Source organism: Sebastes umbrosus, chromosome 3 (assembly GCF_015220745.1).
Source record: "Sebastes umbrosus isolate fSebUmb1 chromosome 3, fSebUmb1.pri, whole genome shotgun sequence".
In the NCBI taxonomy this organism is placed as follows: Eukaryota; Metazoa; Chordata; class Actinopteri; order Perciformes; family Sebastidae; genus Sebastes; species Sebastes umbrosus.
The window spans coordinates 35061945-35086458 of NC_051271.1; the positions used below are offsets into that span (position 1 = coordinate 35061945).

General features: G+C 40.9%; 1 protein-coding gene across 9 annotated transcripts in view; it reads right to left on the reverse strand.

The window, feature by feature from the left end:
- The window catches only part of LOC119485982 (teneurin-3), a 387301-nt gene that overhangs the window by 75913 nt on the left and 286874 nt on the right, over nt 1–24514 (reverse strand). For 4 of the 9 annotated variants that reach the window (XM_037765852.1, XM_037765849.1, XM_037765847.1 and 1 more), the window contains 8 exons: nt 21294–21479; nt 18443–18469; nt 13942–13950; nt 9612–9758; nt 6472–6602; nt 6245–6333; nt 2513–2632; nt 208–340 (listed from right to left, as the gene is read on the reverse strand). In XM_037765852.1, coding sequence (XP_037621780.1) covers nt 208–340; nt 2513–2632; nt 6245–6333; nt 6472–6602; nt 9612–9758; nt 13942–13950; nt 18443–18469; nt 21294–21479 — 842 coding nt within the window. The remainder of the gene's footprint in view (nt 1–207; nt 341–2512; nt 2633–6244; nt 6334–6471; nt 6603–9611; nt 9759–13941; nt 13951–18442; nt 18470–21293; nt 21480–24514) is intronic. The other 5 variants (XM_037765855.1, XM_037765851.1, XM_037765850.1 and 2 more) reach the window with 2 other exon arrangements.

Genomic DNA, 24514 nt, shown 5'->3' on the forward strand with positions numbered 1-24514 from the left:
TGCTCCATATGGTAATCAAATAATTATGTCAGTAGCAAATTCAATAACTGCATGATCAGTCAGTGGAAAATAAAAAACACTAAAGCTTCAAAATGGTGTTTAAAGTAACTGGAACACATATAGGTGTAGTTTCTGTCAGGCAGTCATCAGTCCATGAGCCCGTGATGACAGACTAATATCTAAACAGACAGCAGTGACACCGCTCACCTTCTTCATGACCAGTGTGTCCATCACATAGAAGACGTTCCATGGCACCCACTCAGTTCTGTACTGAGTGAGGAATGGAGCACGCTCAAAACTCAACGTTAGGGATGCCCCACCATTGGCCAGGAGATCGAACCTGCAGCACATCAATAAAAAAAACAAATAAATATCTACTGTAAGTGCTAGTGGCCCTTATCGTTAACCTTGTTTATATTTGTGGCCCTTATCGTTAACCTGGTTTATATTTTTGGCCCTTATCGTTGTGGATTTGGGATATTTGTTTCTTGATATTTATATACAATACACCTTTATTGATATATTATATTTATACTCTTTATATTTGCACTCTTTCCTACTTTATACTGCAACTGCTGCACAACAATTTCCCTTGGGATAAATAAAGGTCCATCTTATCTTATTTTATCCATATGTTGTTGACTGTGAGTGAGCATGTCTTTGCACGTCTGCGGTTCTCTGTTTCTGTGTGTGTGTGTGTGTGTGTGTGTGTGTGTGTGTGTGTGTGTGTGTTTGTGTGTGTGTGCACTGGAGTGTGTGCTCTGCAGTGATTGATGCACCCTTTTGAATCCAATGCATTTCCAATGCAACAATCGTACATTTCAGCTCCTGCACATATTCACACCTCTTCAGCTGATGTGCTTGAGATAGAGCCTTGGGTGGATGGGGGCGCAGAGCAGAGTATACAGGAGATGTGATATAAGTACTTGCCCTTTGTTTTGCTGAACTGGCTTTTCATCAAGCATTTTATGCAATTTGGTAAGTGCTACTGTATACATAATATGAGCTAACCTTCTGCAATTTCACGTGGAGATAAAAACTACTCCATTTCTAGACTTCAATGTCTAGAAAAATAAGTCATTCATTTGCTTGATTAATTATTTTCTTTTAATTTGGTTTGCCCACACAATGAATGAAGTATGTCAATGAAATAGGTTGGTTGTTTAAAGGAACAATATGTAATATATTTACTGTAATAAATACAAAAATGACCATGATATGTCATCAGAGATTAAGGAAACATGCTGAATTGAAATACTGGCTTCTCCTACAACATTGCTACAGCCAATGTGTTCTCCTTTGAAATTTCTACTCCCGTCCGGAACGTTTTTTGTTTTTATTTTGGCCGTTGTGATCCCGTCCACTGGCCATTTTGACACACCGTTGCCACATATGAAACAAATTGGCACGCAAACAGCCTTCTGCAGCCATAGAAGCAAACCAACTGGATCAACAGAGATAACATCACGTTCTGTGGTCCGTGTGCTGCTGGGTTATCAAGGCAGTGAGTGTTTGAGACACACAGCCGGTGAAGTGATTCCAACTACTGCTGCTGGCCAGGCTAACGCGGTCAGGTCTAGAAGGTAACCCTCAAATTGCGAAAATTCGCTCTAACTGCTATCACTCACACCGGATGAGTGAACGGGCCGCGGCTCCAATGTTGTGATTTTGAACTGCTGTTACTCATTTTAAACTCCAGCTCTCAGTCCACATATACTGCTCTTTTAAGGAAGGTCTTGCTACAAAATGTTGGTGGAGTTCATCACAGTCAATTGCTAATCTACTTAAGTTATAAATCATCATTTATGATTCTTTTAGGATAATTTAGGCTACTCATCAATGCCATCAATTGGCATGTCAGTGGTACAATATATGTTCAAGTGTTATGCAGTTTGAGTTGTTTTGCCAGTATGTCCACAGGCTATGAATGGATAGAGAAGAGTGCCAGTGTTGCAGGGATATAAGAGGAGGAGGAGTCTGTACATTTTGGTTTGTGACTATAAAAAGAGGGGTACAATTTGTGTTACAAACCATGTCCAATGTATATTTATTTAGTCAGAATGCCTTATTCAGGCAGTGGCTTTACTCCACCTGTGGAACCAGAGGAACTGCACCGAAGGAGAGAAATCAACACTAACTGACAGTGCGCCAAGAAATACATGTGGCACACAGCTGGTTTTAGGTTTGTCTCATATTTCATATTTCAGTTAATGCCTGCAACAGATTTGCAATCAGAACACTGTGAGGTACGGTATATTTTGTCTACACATAATCTCTCTCTCACAGTTCTGCATCATCAGGTGTGCTGTTAGTCTTTGGTATAGCTCTATGTTCCATCAGTTCCATTTCTCAAGTTAAATTTAGTAAATTGAGAAGGCATCATATCTATTTTAAGAAATGGAAAGGAAGGGTCAGGCGAGACTATTTTTGGGGAACGATGCAAGGTACATATAAAACAGATACATATACACATATCATATATAGATATAAATAATAAACAAATAATACACACATGCCATCCTTGCGTGTTACAGTGTATCCGTGTTCAGCATAGTGGACAAACGTCACATTGACTCCGATCAGAGGTGTTCCGTCAGCTGTCAACACCTGACCTCGAATTATCGACACCAAGCTGGAGAGAGAGAGAGAGAGAGACAGAGGGAGAGGATATCTTTATTAAAGCTGCACCATGCATCATTTACAATAGAAGTTACCTTATTTTTTGATTGTAATTCATTTCAGGAAATTGAGCCATCATGGACAGAAAATCCCCCCTGGTGTGTTTGATCCAAGTCCCTGTGGTTGGGCAAAACCAGTGCTGGAAAACTGTCTTGGGCCAGACATACAATAATACACTCAGAGACACCGCTGCCTTTTCTTATCTCCCTGTGAGGGGAATTGCAGAGTGCAGTGAGGCATCACTTGAAACAACAACTGCTGAGCTGTGGGAGTGGGGCGCTGTAATGGGACACTGATGTTACTACAGCTCTTCTAGCATGCCTGCACATCCTCATCACACTCAACTGCATAGTTTTTACACCACAGCACTGCTTTCAGGAGCCACATTCAAGTGAACTTGATTTGATTTAGTCTTCTTCTCCTTCGTCTTATTACTGTACTATGGGTTTTCTTCACCTTTATTTATTCAGGGTGGAGTTCCACCGAGAGCAATGCTCTGTTTTTTCAGTTACACATTCACACTTGGAAGCTGTCCACAACCGCAGAGATATAGCAATAATGAATAAAACATAATAATACAAAAAAATATATATATATTGATTAGCTCTGGTCAGGAAGGAACTCTCATCTCATTAGATATAGACTTACCCTACTGGATCACATAGAACTTTTAAAACCGACCAGAACCTGCCTCATTTATCAGTCCAACCATACAAACAATATCGATGCTGGCTGAAGAAAGGCCTGATTCACTGAGTCCCTAAACCATCATGGCCATGAATCCACTGCAAACACAATCACAATGCTACAATATGTCCGCTGAATGAAAGTCCATCATTCTTCCTTTTTCGGCTCCAAATGAACCCTCAAGTTGATCTATCCAGTTCAGTGCAACTGAGTTACAACCGGTTAGCATATGGTAATGCTGACCGGTTGTGCAGTGCAACTTTGTGACTTATTTTGCATTGAAACTGTGCTCGTGTTTTCACTTTCTCAGACCAGCTCAGTCAGGTCTTTCCCTTTCAGCTGATTAAATGTCAATAGTGATATTCTTTCCCATTTACAGACAATCAATGCTCGCGGCAGGGGGGGTAGAAACTCATAGCCACGATGTCATTATAGCTCATATGGACATTTTCACTGTTTGGAAATAAAGCAACTGGTTGTAAAACAGTACAATTACAGTCTACACATAAACTACTACTGCACAAATTAAGAAGAAAGAAGCCCTCACATGCTGTGAAAACCCTGCTGTTTACCATCCAATTGACCAGACACTGTATAACGTACAGTACATGGCAGACATGTTACAATAGTGCAGAACCCCATATTAGATGACAGCATCACCAAAAATTCTGCACACCTGTTTGTTATTGTGATGGGGAACAGGTGCTTCTTCCTGCAGTTTCAGTGCAAATCCATCCAGCAGCTTATCAAAACCCAGAACGCTAGAGCTAATAGCTAATTAGGAAGTCTGAGCTAACGGAGAGGAATCCAGATTAATTTTGAGATTTCATGCAGTTTTTAGCACAAAAAGAACAAAGAATAAGCTGTCAGTCATTCCGGTTTGTTTTTCTACCCTTTCTACCCTCTTAAAGTGGCAATCTCGAAGATTTTCATTTAAATAAATGTCTGTTAAGTCACTATCTTTACCCCAATGAGGATGGTGATTAAGCCTACAGCCCACTGATGAAAGTATTGCAATATTTGTATATTTGCAGTGTTATGAATGGGTGCCAGAAAAAAATAATGCTGTTGTATTCACACAAAAAATGGAACCATGCACACAATTCTGAAAACTTGCTCATGTGCAGAGAAAAATTATTTTTTCCATTCTGTTTCTACGCTCACGTATCAACAAAAAGACTCCCGACTGCTAAACTCTGAACACAATTCCATTGTTTTAACTCAAACTCAAATTCTAAATCAACCAGCAGTGACATCTGAGGGATTGCCACTTTAAAGTGTGAAAGTGGCATTTCTAAACACCACTCGAAACTATTTAGAGGTCTAATAAAACATGTTTTATTATAAGGTTGCAGACCCATTCCATTATGGAAATACAGGACATTTTTATTACAGGGTTGTGGCCCACTGCTCTTATGAAACATTCAGGCTAGCATAAAAAAGGTGACAAAAGACAAATGGCTGAACAGAATTGCCGTCATGTTTCTTCCCTGTCAGTAGCTCTGCCTATCGCTCTCCAGATTTTGCAGACAGCCACCCTCTCTTTCTCTATTATCATATTTAATGAATGTTATGTCTGAGGCAGACGTGGGCAGAAATGTCTCCTGGCGAGTTAAAAAAAAAGAAAAAAGGCAGACCTGTCTCACTCCCACTTTTTCTGTTCTATTCATGCAGACAGAAAGCAGAGCCAACTGCTCATATTATGGTAAATAAAAGCAGGGTGAGCTACTGTATGACCTGCAGGCAGAAGAATTATGAGTCAAACAATCACCGCTTTAGAAAGACAAATTATTTATGATCCCACTATGATGAAAAACAACCGTGTTTGTGGAAGTAATTTTACTCCTTCTTTAGCCTTCTCCACTCCTCCCCTCTTTTTCATAGACCTGTTTTAGTCTTTTTTTTTAGGGGGGTACAGGGGGTCCTTAGGGGGAGATAGCAGGTCAACAGTAGATGTCACATACAAGTGGTGTACATCATCTGAAAGCTGGGAACCTGAAGATTAATTTGAGTTGTTGCTCAGTACTGTGTGTCAAGTTGTTCTGGTCATAAATCAGGAATAAAACAAAAAAAAAGATTAATAAATAAATTAAAATAAATAGTGAAAGTGTATAAGGGCTTAGAGCATTATGATGGAAGTATATGATGTCCATTCCCATGCTCTATTGTGTCTCATAAGTTGTTGCAGCATTTTTGGGGGTTGATACCATTTGTTATACAGATTTGGTACTAAATCTAACCATTTTTTACCACTCGAGAATTGATAAAAATGATCAATAATCCCTCCAAAATACCACATTAAGACACCAAGACCTTGAGGAACACCACAGGAAAAGCCATGTTGTGATTTGGTTTCAAAAACAATTTTGTATTCCAGGAACTGAGAGTGGAAACATTAACTGCTAACACTTAAGATCCAAATTCTGGAAAGTTTCAGATAAAACACAAACTACAACAAAATTGTAGTATGGTTACTGTAATAAAGCTTTTATTCTTTTATTAAGCTGACTTATAGTAACTGCATAGTATCTTACTTACTCAACATATATGGTATATTTTCAGTTTTGGCAACCAAAAGCTGATGCCTGTTTACCAGCCTGGCAACCACTTTTAAAAGTTAGAGTTGAGCCCTGATGTGAAAGCAAAGCCGAACACATCTGGAATGTCCAGAGTAGTCCACTGCATTGAAAAATAGTGTCCAGGAAGTAGCTCTGCAAAATCTACTAGATGTTGACAACAAACTTTGTGCTTTCATCTCCATCACGCATGGTTTGAAATGCATGATTAAACTGTGGATTTGTTAACAACCTGTCTGACCAGTCATGTTGCCCTCCTGATGTTACTGTACACCCAGACAGACAGACAGAGACATGCTTACCTTTTATTGAACGGACTTTCTCCGGTGATGACATGAGTGGATTCAGGACCAACTAAGAAGTGAATGCGCTGGTAGAAAGACCTGGCAGCCTATAAGGAGAATAAAAAAGTTCAAATTAATAGATAGACAGTTGCTGCTTCCTGTAACCCCTCTCTTGTATCTTTTTGCTACACTGAAAAGTGATGTGGATTTGTATTTCGACTTAATTTCTGATTGGAGCTCCTTACTTGCTGAGGAGCCAATGAGGACGGAGACTGGCTGAGCACCTCCCCCGGGTCAGGTGACCCTTGGCAGTATAACTGGTTCTGACAGGAGGGCTGCAGACAGCAGTCTGGATCCATGCAGTCAGCCAAGCCATCTGAAACACACACACACACACAAAGTTATTATATTCACAAACCTGAGAAGCAAGGATTGGGACCTGAAATGGAAGGCCGGAGTATGGAGGGATGCCAAATGGATGATGGAAAAGTTATAGGTGGATGAAAAGAGGATGGACGGATGAAAACAGGATATGGATGGATGGATGGATGGATGGATGGATGGATGGATTCAGGGATGAGGAGGCAACTTGGGGATTAAGAAGCAATGAAGGATGATGAAGTGATTAAGAATAATTAACAATGCAAGCACATGGCAAGGACAGAGGAATCGAGCAGTAATAAGGAGGAAGGGATGAAAAAGAGATAAAGATGGAGGTTGATGGATGAGGGGATGCTGCCATCTAGTATCGGGGGAGGATGGAAGACAAGCGGCGTACTGTATTGTCTAAATAAGATAAGTCAAGCATGAGTGGGCTTCAGAATAAATAATGGAAGAAAAGGAGAGAATGTAATGAAAAGAAAAAAAACAAAACAAAGGTGTATGAATAAACATAAGATGGATTGATGTAGAGTAGTATCAAAGAAAAACAAAGAACAAAAAGAAATGGAATTTCTGACGAGGGGGGGAAAGAAGGAATGGATGAATGAAGGAAAAATGGAGCGACGTAGTGGAATTAGTATGTGAGCAGTATGTGTTTATTAGGAGCTGCCAAGAAAAATAAAGTCAGAGGTTGGGGAGGGAAGGAAGAACGATGGAGGGGCTGCAATGATGAGAAGCCGGGGATGGAAGGATGGAAGGATGGAAAAAGAGAGATGAGAAAGCGAGGGATAAGTGAAGGACAGAGGAGGTGTGGAGCAGAGAGACAGATGGAGAGATGGAAGGATAGAAAGAGGTGTATGTCAGGTAATAAAATATGGGCTGCCATTTGTCTCTGTTAGTTTATAAAAGCCAGTTGTACATCTGGCGAACAGGCACCAGGGACTGCCATTACACACACACACGCACGCACGCACGCACGCACACACACACACACACACACACACACACACACACACACACACACACACACACACACACACACACACACACACACACACACACACACACACACACACACACACACAGTAAGCCCCTCCTCTCCCCGACTCCTCTGTCTTGTTTTTTCTTTCTCATCTTCTTTCCTCTCCACCTTTCCAATTACCAGCCTGCTCTCATTCCTGGCTTTGGGCTTTGACACTGTTTCTCAGAGCAGTAAATGTCAGGTGAAACTGTTGATAGCTGATGTTTTATGCTGTTAATTTCTTTTTTACTTTGACTAATTCGGTGGCATTTTTTTCAATTCCAAGGTTTCAGTATCACCCCCCCGCCCCTTAGCAGAGTTTTATTTATGTTTCTTGTTTCCGAGCTTTCCCTTTGTCTTCAGCTTCTATCTAAAAGACGGTATACTGGTGCCTTTTGAACACTACAGCTCATTCACTCCCACATGAAAGACCCACTCCCGATTGGTGTTCAGCAGCCTTTCCACTCCACTGCCACATCAAGGTTGATACTATACATGTTCTGCATTCCTTTGCCAGCTGAGGAGCTGCAGTGTGTACAAACAGTAAATGGACACCCGCTGCAAGGTATACGCCACACATCAATGTGCAGCTCTCAGCAGGTGGCAGCGGATTAGCCAGTTCATCAAGTAGATCCATGCTTTTCATTCCTGTGAGATAGTCAACAGTATGGCCCCCGCTGAGACTGGATTGTTGAAGCCGATAACAAAATTGATCTTTAAGGGCGTTTTCACACCTGTAGTTCCGTTTGCTCCGGTCCGAATCAGGGACAAAATTGTTACCATGCTGCATATTACCTCGAGTTTGGTTTGTGTTCACACGGCAGCGTTTACAAGCGGACCAAAATTTTGGTGCGCAAAGAAACTGCTCTCTAATTGGTCAGAATTTCCATGCTGGAAAACTCCCGGAAGTAAACAAAGAAGAGCAGACTTCCAGAGCGCAACAATGGAGGGACAACTACGCGACTGATCTTGGCCCTAGTCATCTTTTTTTTTTTTTATCCATCAGGTATGCCCCGTGGTCTTCAACACAGTCTGACGTTACACCTGTTAAGTACTGATGTGAATAGCGAGGGCAAGCGTAGGCTCTACTGTAGTAATGTTGTCTGGTGTCTGGTGTTGACATGCACAGCGCTGCTTGCTACCGGAGCTGGTTTAATCCAAAAAGGCGCAATGCTTTCTCTAGTTGGGCCGGATCGAGGTCGGATCATGTTCTCACCACAAACGAAGCGTACCGAACCGTACCGAACCGTACCGCAGTTCGTTTGGAAGCGAATTGAGACCACCCCTTCAAGGAGATCTCGGTTTGCTTGTTTCGGTGCGCACCCGAGTGGGATTGCTGTGTTGTCTGTGAATATGCCCTGAGACTTGGTGTCATGTTTCCATCGCTGCTGATCGGAGCTGGAGCTGATAAATTGTAACCGAAGAAAATAGCCAGATGGTAGTAGGTGTTAGTGTTTTTTTTGTCCAGTGGGAAAGGGGCTTTACATAAGCTAGATACCATACTTAAGGTAATGCCTATATCTATTTTTGTTGTCTTACTTTGAGTCAAGTAAGACTGGCGGTTGGGGTTTGATTGGATGCTGCAAGTGGACTTTTATTATCTGTCAGTTCACTGCATATCTGCAGGGGGCGCATAGAATCCCGGTATAAGGTTTTAAAAACTGCAGACCATAAGAAGTTAACATTGCATGTTTCCAACCACATAATGAACCGCATGTGGATCTACAAGGGTGACTCAAATATCCAGGACTCTCTACATTATGTGGATATAAAAATTGTTGAACTAACATTTTAAATGCAAGTGACTTTTACACTGTAGCATAGGTTTTAAGACTGAACCCATTCCTTAAAACCCCAATCTGCAAACTGATAATGTCCAGCTGACCTTTGCCAACATTTTTCATTCTTTTTACCCCACGTTCATCCATCCAACAAACTAACATACCAGGTCACACTCTTCCAGGTGAATGTACACAAATATACCTCCTTCATTGTCCTTGCCATCGGCGCAGAGTGTTTCCATGGCTACGTGACACCCGGCCCCTCTCCATCCTGACTGGCAGATGCAGTGCCAGCCGCTGGCCTCCAGAGTGCATCGTCCGTTGTTGTTGCAGAGACCTGGACAACCCTCTGGGTACAGGGGACAAACACACACAGTTAGAAAAGTTAGAGCAGTGGGAGTGAGCGGGACGGGGTCACGGCTGGCCATCAGGGTGGGAACTATAGGCTTCAACCAATATACATTTTGAAGGTAGGCGATAATAGTTTTGTACTGGAGCTCTGAAAGATGAGAGTAATCAATATTTGTTTCACATCAGACCATTTTCATGGCAAAAAAATGCAACATATTGAGTGTTTCCTTCTCAGCTTGGAGAAGCTTCTGAAACAGCACTGAGACCTGAAGGGCTAGCAGCCTCTTAAGTCATGAGGCAGGGTTCACTGCAGGTTTGATACACTCCTACACTACACTGAAGGTATCTCTCAGTTCACACATCTGACAAAATAAAGACAAAAATACATGGTGTGGTCTAGAAATAATTCATACTCATCAGATTGTGCAAAGACAGACTTCAGCTATGGCTTATTATGGAGTCTAAATTCATCAATTTCCCAAACAGGTACAATTTTTAACTATGTTAAGTAGGGTTGATCGGTGACAGATTTTGGTTAACATAAAACATGGTCTACAACGGTGTGTAAGCAGCAGACTAGAAGCCTTTCAACAGCGCTCACAGCCTAATACACAACTTTAGTTACACGGAAGTTGGAGGAAAATCGACTTGAAGTGCAAAAACACGCTTAGGATAGCTGCTGTGTGGCCTGTGTAGACAGCTGTACTGATTACAACTGAAGCGTATCTGTTCCATTAGACACACATGGGACAAACAACTAAAACACGAAGCTGAAAGGTGTCCAATGTAGACAGAGTGACATGGGAAAGTGTTTCAAGCAGCTCAGCTCTGGGCACTGAAACTTGCAAGTGCACGCAAAAAATTCTGTGTGTATTAGTGAAATCATCTCAGAAACAAATCTATTTTGAAAAAAGCAATGACTACTATGAAGAAGAAAAAAAATAGAAACCGGTGTGTGTCATTGATTGTTACCATGGAAACAGCTTTTACTGTGTGTCTTTTACTGTGACGGAACACAAATTGAATTTAACAGGTGACGCGATTGCACACAAAGTCAATGGAAAGACGGCGTTAGACGCATATTCGCCCGCGGCGGTGCAAAACGAAGTTTCCGTGAGAGTTCAAAATGTTTCAACTTGAGGGAAAAATTCACATGAATCCTGGGGCTTTATGAATCTCATAAACATACAGAGATGAGAGGAGAAAAGGAGAGAGTAGAGGGAAGTGAAGCTGAGTTTAGTCAGAGGCTGAGTGGACACAAACACTCCCACAGACACGGCCGGTGTGTCCGGTGCTATAACTATCTACCGGCTAACATCTGTAGAATTGGTCCAGTGGCTGCTTGGGGCAAATAAACACGAGCAGTTCAGCAGTTAATTCACGCCAATGACGCTTTGTGTCTGAACACATCTGGAGTTGAGAGACATCTGGACATTTCAGGCTTAAAAACAGCCTTATTTTTGTGCAAATGTCTAGCTTAAATTAGACAAGTGAAAGTCTAATACTAACTCTTTAGACCAGTGTTAACAGCTTCATTTCATTATCTTTATTATTACCATGTCTAAGCCATACCTGCAACTGTCTAGGTCATTTGTGGAACTGTAGCACTGTGAATTCATTCTGGCTATATGCATTCTTCACGAATCATGCAAGTCTGTGCCAGCCAAACAGTACCACTCATTTTGTCATTGGTGTGTGAGTGTGTGTTAAATTTAGAGTGATTTGGAAATAAACAGGCTGTTAATGAAAAAATCTGACCTCTGGTCAATTTAAAACCTTTCGGATAATCTCCATGAACAGATTCTGCATGTGAATGCAGGTAAACAGTCCGTGTGGAGAGCAAAAGAGGCAGAACGCATTGGCCGAAATGCAATCTCAGAATCCAATCAGCAATCGTCTGACAATGATTTTTCGATTAGTTTAAGATGAGCTTGTAAACTGGCTACTTGTGAAACAATCCGGCCGTAGACTCCAATTCCAGTCTCACATCTCAAGTTGATCGGACTGTAAACACTGAGCAGCACACTGAAAAGGAAGTTTTGGCCCGGGTACCCGCTGGCTACAACGGAACCCCAGAAATATGTAGCCCCTTGCCTCCCCAGAGGCTTATTCTCATCAGACCGATAGCTGATGGGTTCTGAGATTATGTGCGCGTCCGAAGTTCATACTAATATTGTACGCTAAAACAGTATGTGAGATTTTTTAGTATGTCTGAAACCTTAGTATGAAACCAATAGTACCCAAATTGCATACTATTTCCGGTGAATTATTACAGTATGATAACATAAATATCCAGGCATTGACGGACAGTTCTGTAACATCAATAACACTTTAATTTAACTAAGTATATCACTTTGGTAGGCGTCATACAGTTTTTAGATAGTTCAGATTCTCACAAATCATGGTTTGGTCACATGAGGTTGGTACGGGTTACCATGGGTACGCGTTGCCAACCGGCAAGGAGGCTCTCAGGAAGTAACGTAGTAATTTCAGTTCAGTGTGTCCGAAAAGATGCTGTTTATACACATAAAAGTATGATGAACGATAGTAAAGATATTGAGTATGTATAGAGGGTAGTATGTGATTTCAGACGCAGCATGCCTTAAAGATAACACCTCGGTATACATTAGTATAACATCCCGCTCCGGTCTAAAGATCTGAATGCTGTTTCACAAGCTTTTTCTCACCTCACAAGACTTTTCAAGGAAATACTCAATACTTGTTTTAGAGTTTTTTTTTTTTTTTTAAATTCAAACATATTGCATGTCAGCACATAATGCTCGCTTCAGTCCAAAAATACCTTCAAAAAGACATCAAAGACCCATATTGGTTAAATCCTGATGTGTATAAAGGCACTTGGCCCTGTGTGATGAACTTTTCTCCAACAAATGGACTGACAGACTGAAAGACAGATTGATAGACAAATAAAGACAGATCAATACATTAACCCACATGTGAAGGAGACACAGACTGACAGACAGACAGACAGTCAGCCTTCGGTGAAATGCACTGACGTTGTAGTTTCACATGAACCACTAAGATCGGTTAGAGCCAAAATGGCTACTGTGTGCTGCGTGGCTTCAATCGGAAAAAAATTAATTCAAAATAATACGTTTTTTTTCTCATCTGTAAACAAAGGAAGAAGATGTTATTGTTGCATAATGTGATGATGAAAAACAGGGCACACAAACAAAAGAAATAAAGTTGAAAGCAGAACATTGTGAGGATGCTGAAAATTTTGAAAGTTTATCCGACTTCACCAAATGAAGTCTAACCAAATGTGTGGGGGAATTTAACACCCGACGAGCTGACAAAGACCGCAGCTTCTCTTTAAAAGGAAGCTTTTTTTTTTTGCTTTAGAAATATGGATTCCTTTGGTGTTGTTCGTCTAGTCAGTGAAAAATAAACAAAATCACAGGTTAAAATCCATGTGAAAACACAACAGGTAGACAGATACACAGCGCACAAAGTATAGGGAGGACAGGGTGGTTTGGTCTGCATGCCTCCGAAGGCTATACTTTATGCTTCTGCTTGACATTCCTCGTTCACAGAAAAGACAGTGAGGCTGGCAATCAGATTAATAAACGGTGAGTATCAGAACCAAGCAAAGCCCAGCTGGAGAGACAGAACAAGGGGATGGAGGTAAAGATGGAGGGTGAGGTGGTAAGGAGGGTGGAAAGGGAGTAAAAAATAGAGAGACAGGAACGTGAAGATAGATAAATAGACGGAAGACAGAGGAACAGCAGCTGGCTGAAATTCACACATACATATATCAGGCTGGTGGATGCAAGACAAAACAGGAGTCACACACCTTGGGTTTGTGTCTGTTTGTGTGTGTGTGCATTTTCATTTGTGTATGTGCTTGCGTGCATCTTCATCTGTGTACAGTCTGTGTTTTGTGTGTGAAAATCAGAGACAGGGACAATAATGATGTGACAGAAAAACAAACAAGACTAATAAAAAAACTGGAGAAATAAGAACAGAAGTAGAACACTGTAAGATAAAAGAAAAAACACATATATACCGAGCTGAAAGTGAAAAAAAAAGGAAAAGACAGGAAAAAATAAAATGAAACAAAATAAATCACACTCAAAGGAAGTTGAAGTTAACAAAGCGAAGGGTGAAGTGGTTGTATTTTGGGACAGTAAACGGCCTTTTATTACATCTTTGGCATGAATTACCTTTATATCCTGAGAATAGGAGAGGGCACGAGGGAGAGAGGGAGGAAAATTAGGGAAAAAAAGTAAATCGAAACAAAAGCAGCACTGCCAAATATACTCTCTGTGATGGACAGATGAAAATGGCAGCCAAAGGAAGAGGAGGAGAGGAAGAAAGAGCTGGGATCACGGGAGTGCAAGAACATAGAGAAGAGAGACACAGCAGTAGAACCTCAACAGAGTCAAGATGATCAGCTCATTCAAATCTGCCTATTCATATTTGAAGCACACAAAAGAGGGAAGAAGGACAAAAGGCAGCTGATAAAACATTCAACAAAAAAAAGTTTCACAATTATTATTTAAAAAGAAAACAACCAGAGAATTATTCTCAAACAAGGACTTTCAATCAAAGATTGCGACCTAGCACCTTTCAGTAAATACAAAAGCATCTCAGTGGAAAATAACACAGTTGCTGTCAAATAAAAGTTGTTATACTGTTATATAAACTGTTCAGTGTGGTGAACGTGAGTGGTTAGTTGAGGCAGGATCAAGCAACAACCACCACGGCTCTAAAGACCACTAGATGCTGACCCCAAGAAAAATGTAAAACCGTGAATGAGGCTCGTGGAGCTTTAAAGACACAGGAATTAACTGGCATTGAAGACCAAAAGGTGCCATTGAGTTGCATTATGGGAAGCGTAGAATGCAGCATTTTTGGAGATTGACCCACTTAGAAATTATCTTTGGGCGTTTTCACACCTGTAGTTCGTTTGCTCTGGTCCGAATCAGGGACCAAATTGTTACCATTCTGCATATTGCCTCGAGTTTGGTTTGTGTTCACACGGCAGCACTTACAAGCGGACCAAAATTTTGGTGCGCAAAGAAACTGCTCTCTAATTGGTCAGAATTTCGATGCAGGGAAAACTCCCGGAAATAAACAAAGAAGAGCAGACTTCCAGAACGCAACAATAGAGGGACAACTTCGCGGCTTGATCTTGGCCCTGGTCATCTTTTTTTTTTTACCTCGAAGCAATTTTTCATCCAAGGCAAACGGTACAGTTTGAAAATGAGGCGACTGGAAAACAATGTATTGATGCACTGGAGTCTTGGAAGGCGCATATCAAGACGTACGGAGGACGGAGGGAGGAGGCGTGCATTAACCCTCCTAAACTGTGACATGCTCATCGGCCGAAAATATTTCCGAAGATCCATCAGGTATGCCCGTGGTCTTCAACACAGCCTGACGTTACACCTGTTTAGTACTGATGTGAATAGCGAGGGCAAGCGTAGGCTCTTTTGTAGTAATGTTGTTGTTGCACAGCGCTGCTTGCTACCGGAGATGGTTTAATCCAAAAAGGCACAATGCTTTCTCCAGTTGGGCCGGATCGAGGTCCTATCATGTTCTCACCACAAATGAAGCGTACCGAACTGTACCGAACCGTACCGAACCGTACCGAACCGTACCGAACCGTACCGCAGTTCGTTTGGAAGCAAACCAAGACCACCCCTTCAAGGAGATCTTGGTTCGCTTGTTTTGGTGCTGCAACCGAGTGCGATTGCTGTGTTCACCAAACGAACCGCACTAAGAGGGTAAACGCTCCAGGGTTTGATTCAACCGAACTAAACAAGGCAGGTGTGAATACGCCCTTAAAAGTCAGGATCGGGGCCGCTACCATTGATGACAACCTGGGGGTGTTAACATTCTGTTCTTTAAAACACTGGTTACAGTATTTTTTAGACTTGCCGTAATATATTTAAATTTGACTTTTTTTGGCCAATCCTGTATAGCCATGTGAAATTTGAGAAAGAAATCATTTTAAAATACTGGCATTGAACACAATCCTTGCTTTTGTAGAATCATCAAATGTCAACAATTTGTCAGGCGATACAGTATTTATATTGAGGGGTGGGTGTCATGTGATCTTGTGATGTCATTGTTTCTAAACACAGCAAGTACAAATATTAACTGTTGTGTCATTTTTTAACCCGCCGGCATGAGATTCGCTTTGGCGTTTTGCTTCACCCACGGCTCTCCCCCCCCGACAGAGATACTCCTGGGTGCATGTGTGTGTTGTACGAGTATGGATGTGTGTTTTTGTATCTGGAGGGAAGCAGGGAACAGGGGAGAGAGCCTGGAGAAAGTGAATGAACTGAAGCGCCAAAGTGAGTTTATACAGTACGTGTTGAGCTTGTGATGGAAGATGCCAGCCTCCACTGTGAAAAAGACAAGTCAAATTAGCTCCCCCGTTGTTTTGTACGTGTGTTGTACGTGTATATACTGGGCATTACGGTAAAATGCAAGCTACCAAGAACTGACTTCAAAATTAAAGTGATCTTCTGGTGAATGTAACAGGCAATTTCAAATTCATTCAATAAGTCAGTCAGTCTGTAAATAAATAAATAAATAAACAAATAAATAATAAAATGAATGATAATTTAAAAAAAAAAAAACTACTGCATGCAAACTGTATTTTAGTGAAAAAAAACAATTTAAATTCTTTGAATTATAAGTCAAACTTCATAAGAATAAATCTGACAGTGCACCGCCTCAGAGTGTTCAGATTAGTTCACGCTGGTATGATCATATGCATCAAAGGGTCAAATCAAACAGCTGTGTTTCTGTGCCTCAACAGCTGACAAAGATGTCAGCGAGGCTTAGAGAAGTCCTTCAGGATCTCATTGTACATATCTTAGCCACTATATCCAAATGTAAACCACTTAAGAGCAGGATACAATAAGATGCAACAAGGAAGTTCAATTAGGAGGAGTAACAAAAGGCTTAAAATCAGCTAAATTAATTTAATACTCACAGAGCAATGACCACTTGCTTTGCATTGTGCAAATGCTTGCAATTATATAAATGTCCTGTCCTGTAACGTATGACTGACATCTTTAGCACAAAAGCCGACTGTGTGAGTGAGATTATGGACGCTTAAAACCATTCACACACATGTAGGAGTACGCCTGAGGATAAAGACATCGACGGGGGGAGAAACAGCTTACAGGAAAACTCAGCCTAAAGCAGAGCCAGGATTTCACGGTCTAAATCAGAAACTTTCAATATTATGTTTGTCTGTGCTTGTACTGAGCTTGTCTTCTTAAAGTAAAAACATGTCTTTGACAATCCCAAGCCATTAAGAATGTCAAATATTACAATGTCAGACATACAGTATCTACAAGTGGAACAATAACAGCTCAATATGTTTTTGGAAGACTATTTTGTTTCTTTTCATTTTGCTTTTGGTTCCAGTTCTGTTTCAGGCTTAATTTTTTCCTTTTTTTTTTGACCCAGCTTCAACATACTAGAAAGTGGATCCCTGCCTTGTTTTTAAATGTTAACATTAACAGCTGTACTGTACAGAAACCTTAAAATATAAGTCATTAATGTCAAACCAATTCATAGTAAAATGATGAAAAACCAGAAACCTAATGTCGGAGGTCAACATAACTCAAAACTCCCTCAAATGTAGACTTTTCTGATCTATATTTCTTTGTAACTTTTGATGGAAAAAAACTAGGGATGCACCAATCCGACTTTTCCAGTCCCGATAGCGGGATACCTGGTCCTTGGGTATCGGCCGACACGGAGCACCGTTCCGATACCAGTGTTTAATTAATAAGCTGTATGCCTCACTGTGTGGAAGTAACTGGGATCATTATTTTATGTGTAAGGCCACATCAGGCTTGACTGAAACATTTCTTTACTAACTTTATAAAACAAAATAGAACTTGTTGGTGTAGCGAGCGTGAAATACCTCCAAACAGCTGACATGTTTGTTGTTCGCTCTCCCTCAGCTATGCGGTCTATCTGCATGCTGCTGACGCATCACTTAGTAATCAGACGTAAACATAGAATTGAATATATCGGCTCCCAATCCAGCTATTTGAGTCAGCACCGGCCCGATATCCAATATCAGTATTGGAGCATCCCTAAAAAGAATGACTAATATGTGTTTTTTTTTAATAACTGTAAGAGGCTGAAGTGGGCATTTAAGTCGATGACTAATAAACAGTGTTAACTACATTTTATTGTATCATGCAGGATGAATCCCTTGAGATGTATCATCTCGTTTTCAAGGGGATCCCAGCATTCAAAAAACTACAAAAAAAGTGAATCTACTTCTGTGGAACTGGTGGATGAAATACAGAAAGAAAATCTATTCACATCATTCAAAACAAGCTGTAAAGTGATTCACTCTATTTTATCAGAAAACATCCAAGTGTGCAACCCGGTAGGCAACAGAAAATAAAACCATTGTGCATTTTTGCTGAGGACATTAAAATCCTGAAACGTTCAAAAGCAACAGTAATAGTGCTAATGTTATCAGAGCTGGTAAAATGATAGAGGGGATGAGAGAAAAAAAACAAACTCAATATATCCAAAATAAAAAAAGTCTGAATAGATAAGTAAATCAAATAACCACTGAAGCAGCCACAGCTCCACAGTACACGAAGAGAACAGCAAAGGAAGTAGGGATGATGAGAAAAAAGCGAGTGATGAGGAGAAGAGAAAAGAGCACAGTACCTTTTACTCTAATGTCCGGATTGTGAGCTTTAAGAAGAAAGGGGGAAAAAAGAAAGGAAGGAAACAGATAGATAGAAAGAGAGCATTTTAGTCCAGACAATTAGGCAGTAGAGGAGTAAAAAAAAAAACTCCAGTATCTCCATTAGTGAGGGCAGCTGATCACAAATGAATCAATGACGGAAGCAAAGAGAGGTAGAAAATTCAATAAGACACGAGAGATTCAGTCAAACAGAGAAAGGGAAAGAAAGACAGAAGATCTGTACTATTCTTCATGATATTCTTCTGAGACACCTCATTAACTCTAGTGCATGTTCAGGGTCCAAAATCAGGCTGACTTCAGTCGATAATTTGTTATTTTCTTGTTAAACACTGGATTGGACTGGCTTTAGGAAAAATCATAGGACATTTTGTAAACTGGGATATTTCCATGCTAAAAATATAAAAACAGCCAATAAATGACTATGGAAAAACAATTCTACGGTGAGGTCACAGTTTCCAGCAGACTATAACGTGAGATGTAAATGTGATGGTTAGAGACTAGAGGGCAGAAGAAGTACGAATCCTCTCCCCAGCCGTACAACCTGTCTAAACAACCGAGCTGTTGGAACAAGCGCTCCGACTGGATTTCCCCTCATCTCACTATTGTTTGCAACTCTTTCCCAGCAATACTGTAGCTGTCTGTCTGTTTGACAACTAGTGAAAGGGGGTTTGGTGGTGAGCTGAAGCTGCCACAAAGGTTCTACTACTCATCTGTTTCTCTGTTGAACTATTACAACACAGCAGGGTGGGGATGTTTCTCAATCTTATTGTTGGAACTGTAGATACCAAGCAAAATAAGGAGTGTGTGTGTAATAATTAACCGTTTAACCATTGACCGACATTACGAATTTTGACCAATTAATGCTATCAGTTGAAACGGTTCAAAGAACTATTAAAATTAAATAAAAAGCTGAGCTAAACTCAGAGGAGCGGCTTGTCACTTAAAGGATAATCCACCTTAACAGCCCACCTTAAGTGAGCCGGAGCCAGCGTTGCAAGACACAGGAGCTTGGCTCGGGTCTTGAGGAGTTGTTGCCTTTATTCACCAACAAATAAACTGCACACACACTGCACTGCTACGTTCACAGCTATAACGTTACTGATAACTTCTACTCACCATCACACACACACACACACGCAGTGTGTCGGACACTTGCTAATGTTACGCCGGGCTGAAACACAGCTGACAACCTCGCAGCTGAACTAAATGATGCGGTGGAGACTTTTACTGGGATAGTGGCTGCTTGTGTCCAATAGACACAGCATTGTGGCTGCTACAGTAACTCTCGCTGACAGGTGAACTGGGGATTCAGTTGTCTTTTGTGCTCACACACTGAAGCTTGCGATAAATGATGATTTAACCTGTTTGTGCGTCGGCTTTTTGTTGCCGCTGAACGGCTTGTTAGGCACTAAAACCACAGCACGCTGAATGCAACGCACTAATCTAGTCGGTTAACGGTTTCACTTTCTGTTCCCTTTTCTAGGTCAAGTCAAGTCAATGGGTTTTTTGAATGGGTTTTTAGTTATATGCCTGAAATAACGTCTGTGATTAACACAAGCTGAGGAGATTTTAATGTTTTGTTCTACGACATAAAATACGTAAATAAATACCCCACTCTTTAAAAAGGCCGTTGCTATCAAGTGGTTAATGAGACAACTAAATGTCATCATGCCGACTTGTCCGCCTTCACGGCCTCATTGTGTATACTCGCATTCATGTGACCGTGGTGTAGTTGTTTTTTTACTTCAGGCGAATGCATTCATGCTTAAAAAATCATAAAGTCGTGTTCATTTGTGGAGATTATCTTGCTGAACAAAACGTGTAAGTATTGTTTATCACGGAGCTTATTTTCTGCAATAATCCAAAACCCAGTGGAACAATCCCATTGGCTTTTTGTTGGGGGAACCCAGGGCGATGCTAACTTCCTGGTTGGTTGACTAAGTCATTCCTGCACCACTCTATAGTCAGAAAAACAGCAGAAACAGCTGCCCAGTTATGTGAGTTAAATGTTCACTACGTCAGAATGTATTCGACTAAAGGGGTTTCCATAATCCATTTAGCATATCAACTCTTTTTTGACAAAGAAAAAAACCATCTCAAGCGAGCCGTAAACCTTTTTTGTGCAATTGAGGAAGTTTTCTCGAATTTTTCCGTTTCCATACAGCTTTTCGAATGCGTTACTTCAAAATGCAAATAAAAATACCTTAATGGAAACACAGCTACTTATAACCAACACAAACATGGACATCCATATAATCAGCAGCAACATTTCCCTCCATTCTCACCCCCGGCGGTCACAATGAAGAAAAGAGACTGTAATATGTCTGTCATGGGTTCTATAAGTCCTATCAGTGATGAGGTGTTCACTACCCACCAACTCTCGAGTTGTTTCCAGGTTTCTTGAAGGCTGTGTTGTGGTGTGCTACTGTTTTATTGTGTCCTACTGGAAACTGATGTCAGTAAGTCATGAAGTAAAGCCAGATTAGAGTATAACTTTATTGTCTTTTCAGTGCAGTCTGGCTACCCAAAGGTAAACATGGTTGGAAAATCCTGTTTTCCTCTCAGTGTCTTTGCACAGAGCACAGATAGGATTTTCCAGACATTCCCATTCCACCACATTTTGGTAAACCAGTGACAAGGAAAAGTAAAACACTTGCATGTGGAATATGAATATATATAAATACATAGTTAATTCCATGTTTGTGCATACTGAGGAACATCTTAGTCACGGCCTCACTTTCCCTTCTTATACTATTTCCTGTAGTGTGTGTATGTGGGTGTGTGTGGGTGTGTGGTGTATGATCCACTCACCAATATTGCAGTGCTCCCCTGTCCATCCCTGGTCACACTCACACTTCCCCTCTTTACACACTCCGTTCTTGCTGCACATTGGGTGGCAGGCCTTCTGGTCACACACAGTTCCTGTCCAGCCCTCCTCGCATCGACACGAACCGCCATAACAGACGCCGTGGCTGCCGCAGTTCACTTCACACACCTCTGTTGAAGAAAGAAGAAAAAAACAACATTAATAACACATGCAAACACGATGGTAACCGCAATATCTGTTCTGCATTTATTGGTTTGTGGAGCGTAAAAAAAATAATGTATAGACTGATACAAAAATAATCCCTCTCAATCATCACCTCTGCACCACTAGAAGTGTGTGGTGGTGTCTGTTTCTGCAGAGAACCTGCAGCCCTCTGCCTGGATTTTTCTCTTTTCATCTTATTTTGCTGTGTTCGGGATGTTTCTGGGTGTCAGAAGGCAAGGAGCCAACGTGCAGTGTATGCAGCCCGTTCAGGTGGTCAAATACCACCACTTTGCCATGCCTCTCGGTGTCTGTGATACTGATGCACAAGTCCCCCTTTAGCTCTGTCAGATACAAAGCGTCCGTATTTGACAGATGAGAACGGGTTGTTCCATCGCTTTGTGTTTTTCCCCTGCTCCTCTCTCTCTCTCTCTCCTCTGCTGTGTGCTGTTATCGGTGTGTCAGTTTGACCGAGGCACACACACTGAGCAGAGAGGGATGAAGTCTATGGCACCAGATTTATGTCATATGTCGCTAGCCTGATAAAACATGCTCACGAGCAAATTATATTTTTTCTCACATATTAACTGTCACTCACACAATACAGGTACTCGTGCACCAATTCAACAACCAAGAGTTATACAGACAGCTGCGAACGAGAAACAAAACATAGGGAGAGGCAAAGAATGGCACCTGTGAGTATAAAACCATGCAGTGAGGGCACAGAGGAGCCACTACGTGAGAGAGTCTGCTTTGTGAGCGCTGGAGGGCAAATACACTCTCACAGGTAACTCTTGAAGTTGAATACTGCTCGCGCGAATCAACCTGACTTTTGGACAGTTTGGGGGCGGAAAACCAATCTTATGATTGGTCACTTTCAACGCAAACACACCCACACGGAGCGCTGTATCGTATGTCACATCCGCCATGTTGGAGAGGGAAGATCAACTGGTTTTCACTTGATTCTGAACCGGTTTTCATGAAATGTGGTTTGTTATGAACGTGACAAATTGAACATGATACTGAATGCTTATTGGAATTAAATTCAGTTATTGGGGCAGACCGAGTCAGCTCAGCTAAAACATTAACTTCTGAATAGACACAACTTCCTCTGGGACATGCAGACTCTGATCTAAGTGGGAATTATTTAGAATTTCACCTTTTGTGTTTCTCCAAAAATGTAGATTTATGCTGTTATAAAGCCACCCGGTTGCTTGTTATTGTATTAATAATCAAATCAATTCATTACCTAAATAAACAAGACTATTTTTGTTACGTTAAGATACGTTAAGTCCACTTCTGCAGGCTGGAAAATTGCCATTACACAAACAATGTCACAAATAATGTTCACCTCTAATATTTAATTTTCCTCTTCATTAACTCACTTTAAACACTGACACCGATAATATAATATATTATATTATATAACAATACAATACTATAATATTTGTAATTTAATACTACAATAAAATACTATAATATAGACTCATAATACAATACTAGATACAAGGTAGTGAGTGAAGTGTTTGAGATGTTCAGATATACAGTGCAGTGCAGTCATGATATGTAAACAAACAATAATTGGGCTCTAGAGCAACGTGTTCTCTTAACTGGAATCTGCAGAACAAAAATAGTCTGGTTTATTTTAGTAAGTCATTAATTTAATTATTAATACGATAACAACCAGGTGGTTTTATAACAATATAATAGATATATAAATCTATCTTTTTAATTCCAATAAGTATCCGGTATCATGTTCAACTTCTCACATTTATAACAAATCAAATCTCATGAAAACCGGCTCAGAATCAAGTGAGAAACAGTCGATCTTACCTCTCCAACATGGTGGACACCACATACAGCAGTCCGTGTGGGTGTTTTCGTGTTGAAAGTAACCAATGATATAAGAGGGCCAGTGCCTCCCTTGGTTTCCGCCCCCAAACTGTCAAAAGTCAGGTCTATGTGTGCGAGAAGGATTCAACTTCAAGAGCAGAGTTACCTGTGAGAGTGTTTTTGCCCTCCAGTGCTCTCTGAGCAGACTCTCTCTCTCTCGATCTCGTGGTGACTCCTCTGAGCGCTCGCTGCTTAGTTCTATACTCACAGGTGTCATTCTTTGCCTCTCCCTATGTTTCGTTTCTCGCCCGCAGCTGCATGTACAACTCTCGGTTGTTGAATTAGTTGCGCGGCAACTTATATTGTGAAAGTGGCAGTTAATATCTGTGTGTATGAAATAACATAATTTGCTCGAGACCATGCTTTATCATTCTTGTGACATATGACATAAATCTGACGCCATATATGAAGGCTGCCCTCCGGCTGCATTCATTCAAATCCGCTGTGAAACAATCTGAAAATAACCTTTTTTATTCCTCTGATTCACTGCTTTGTTCTCACTAACGTTGCTCCCTCTCTTCATTCACTCTATAGCTCACTTGACCATCGCTGCTCTCTCTCTCTCTCTCTCTCTCTCTCTCCCTCGCTCGCTGGTTGAGCCGGAGAGGAGGAGCCAACTTTGAATGCTGTAACATATTGTACCTTTAACAACCATTACACACAATATACTGAAAATATGCATAATGTGAAATATGCATCATGATAATAGCGTGTTTTTGACAGGGCCAAAGAGAAAGGTCACGAACAAGCCAGAACAAACGGTACGTACGTGTATTTGTGTGTGTTATTTATTTCATTTGTGAGTCTGTGTTGTCGTTTGTGTTTTACAAAGTGACAGTACTTAATTGGATGTGTGTTTAATGGTTTTGACAAGACAATACTCAGCGTAACAGCCAGAGGCAACACAAATAGAAGTGAGAACACATACTCACACACACACACACACACACACACACACATATATTCCTCTCCTCTTGTCTTTGTTTTTATGTCAAGCCATCTGTTACTGATCTGCATTCCTCCTACAGCTTTTTCTATCTCACCTCTTTTTTTCTGCATCAATGCTGTCACTTGTCTTGCTCTCTCTCTCTCTCTCTCTCTCCCTGTCTCT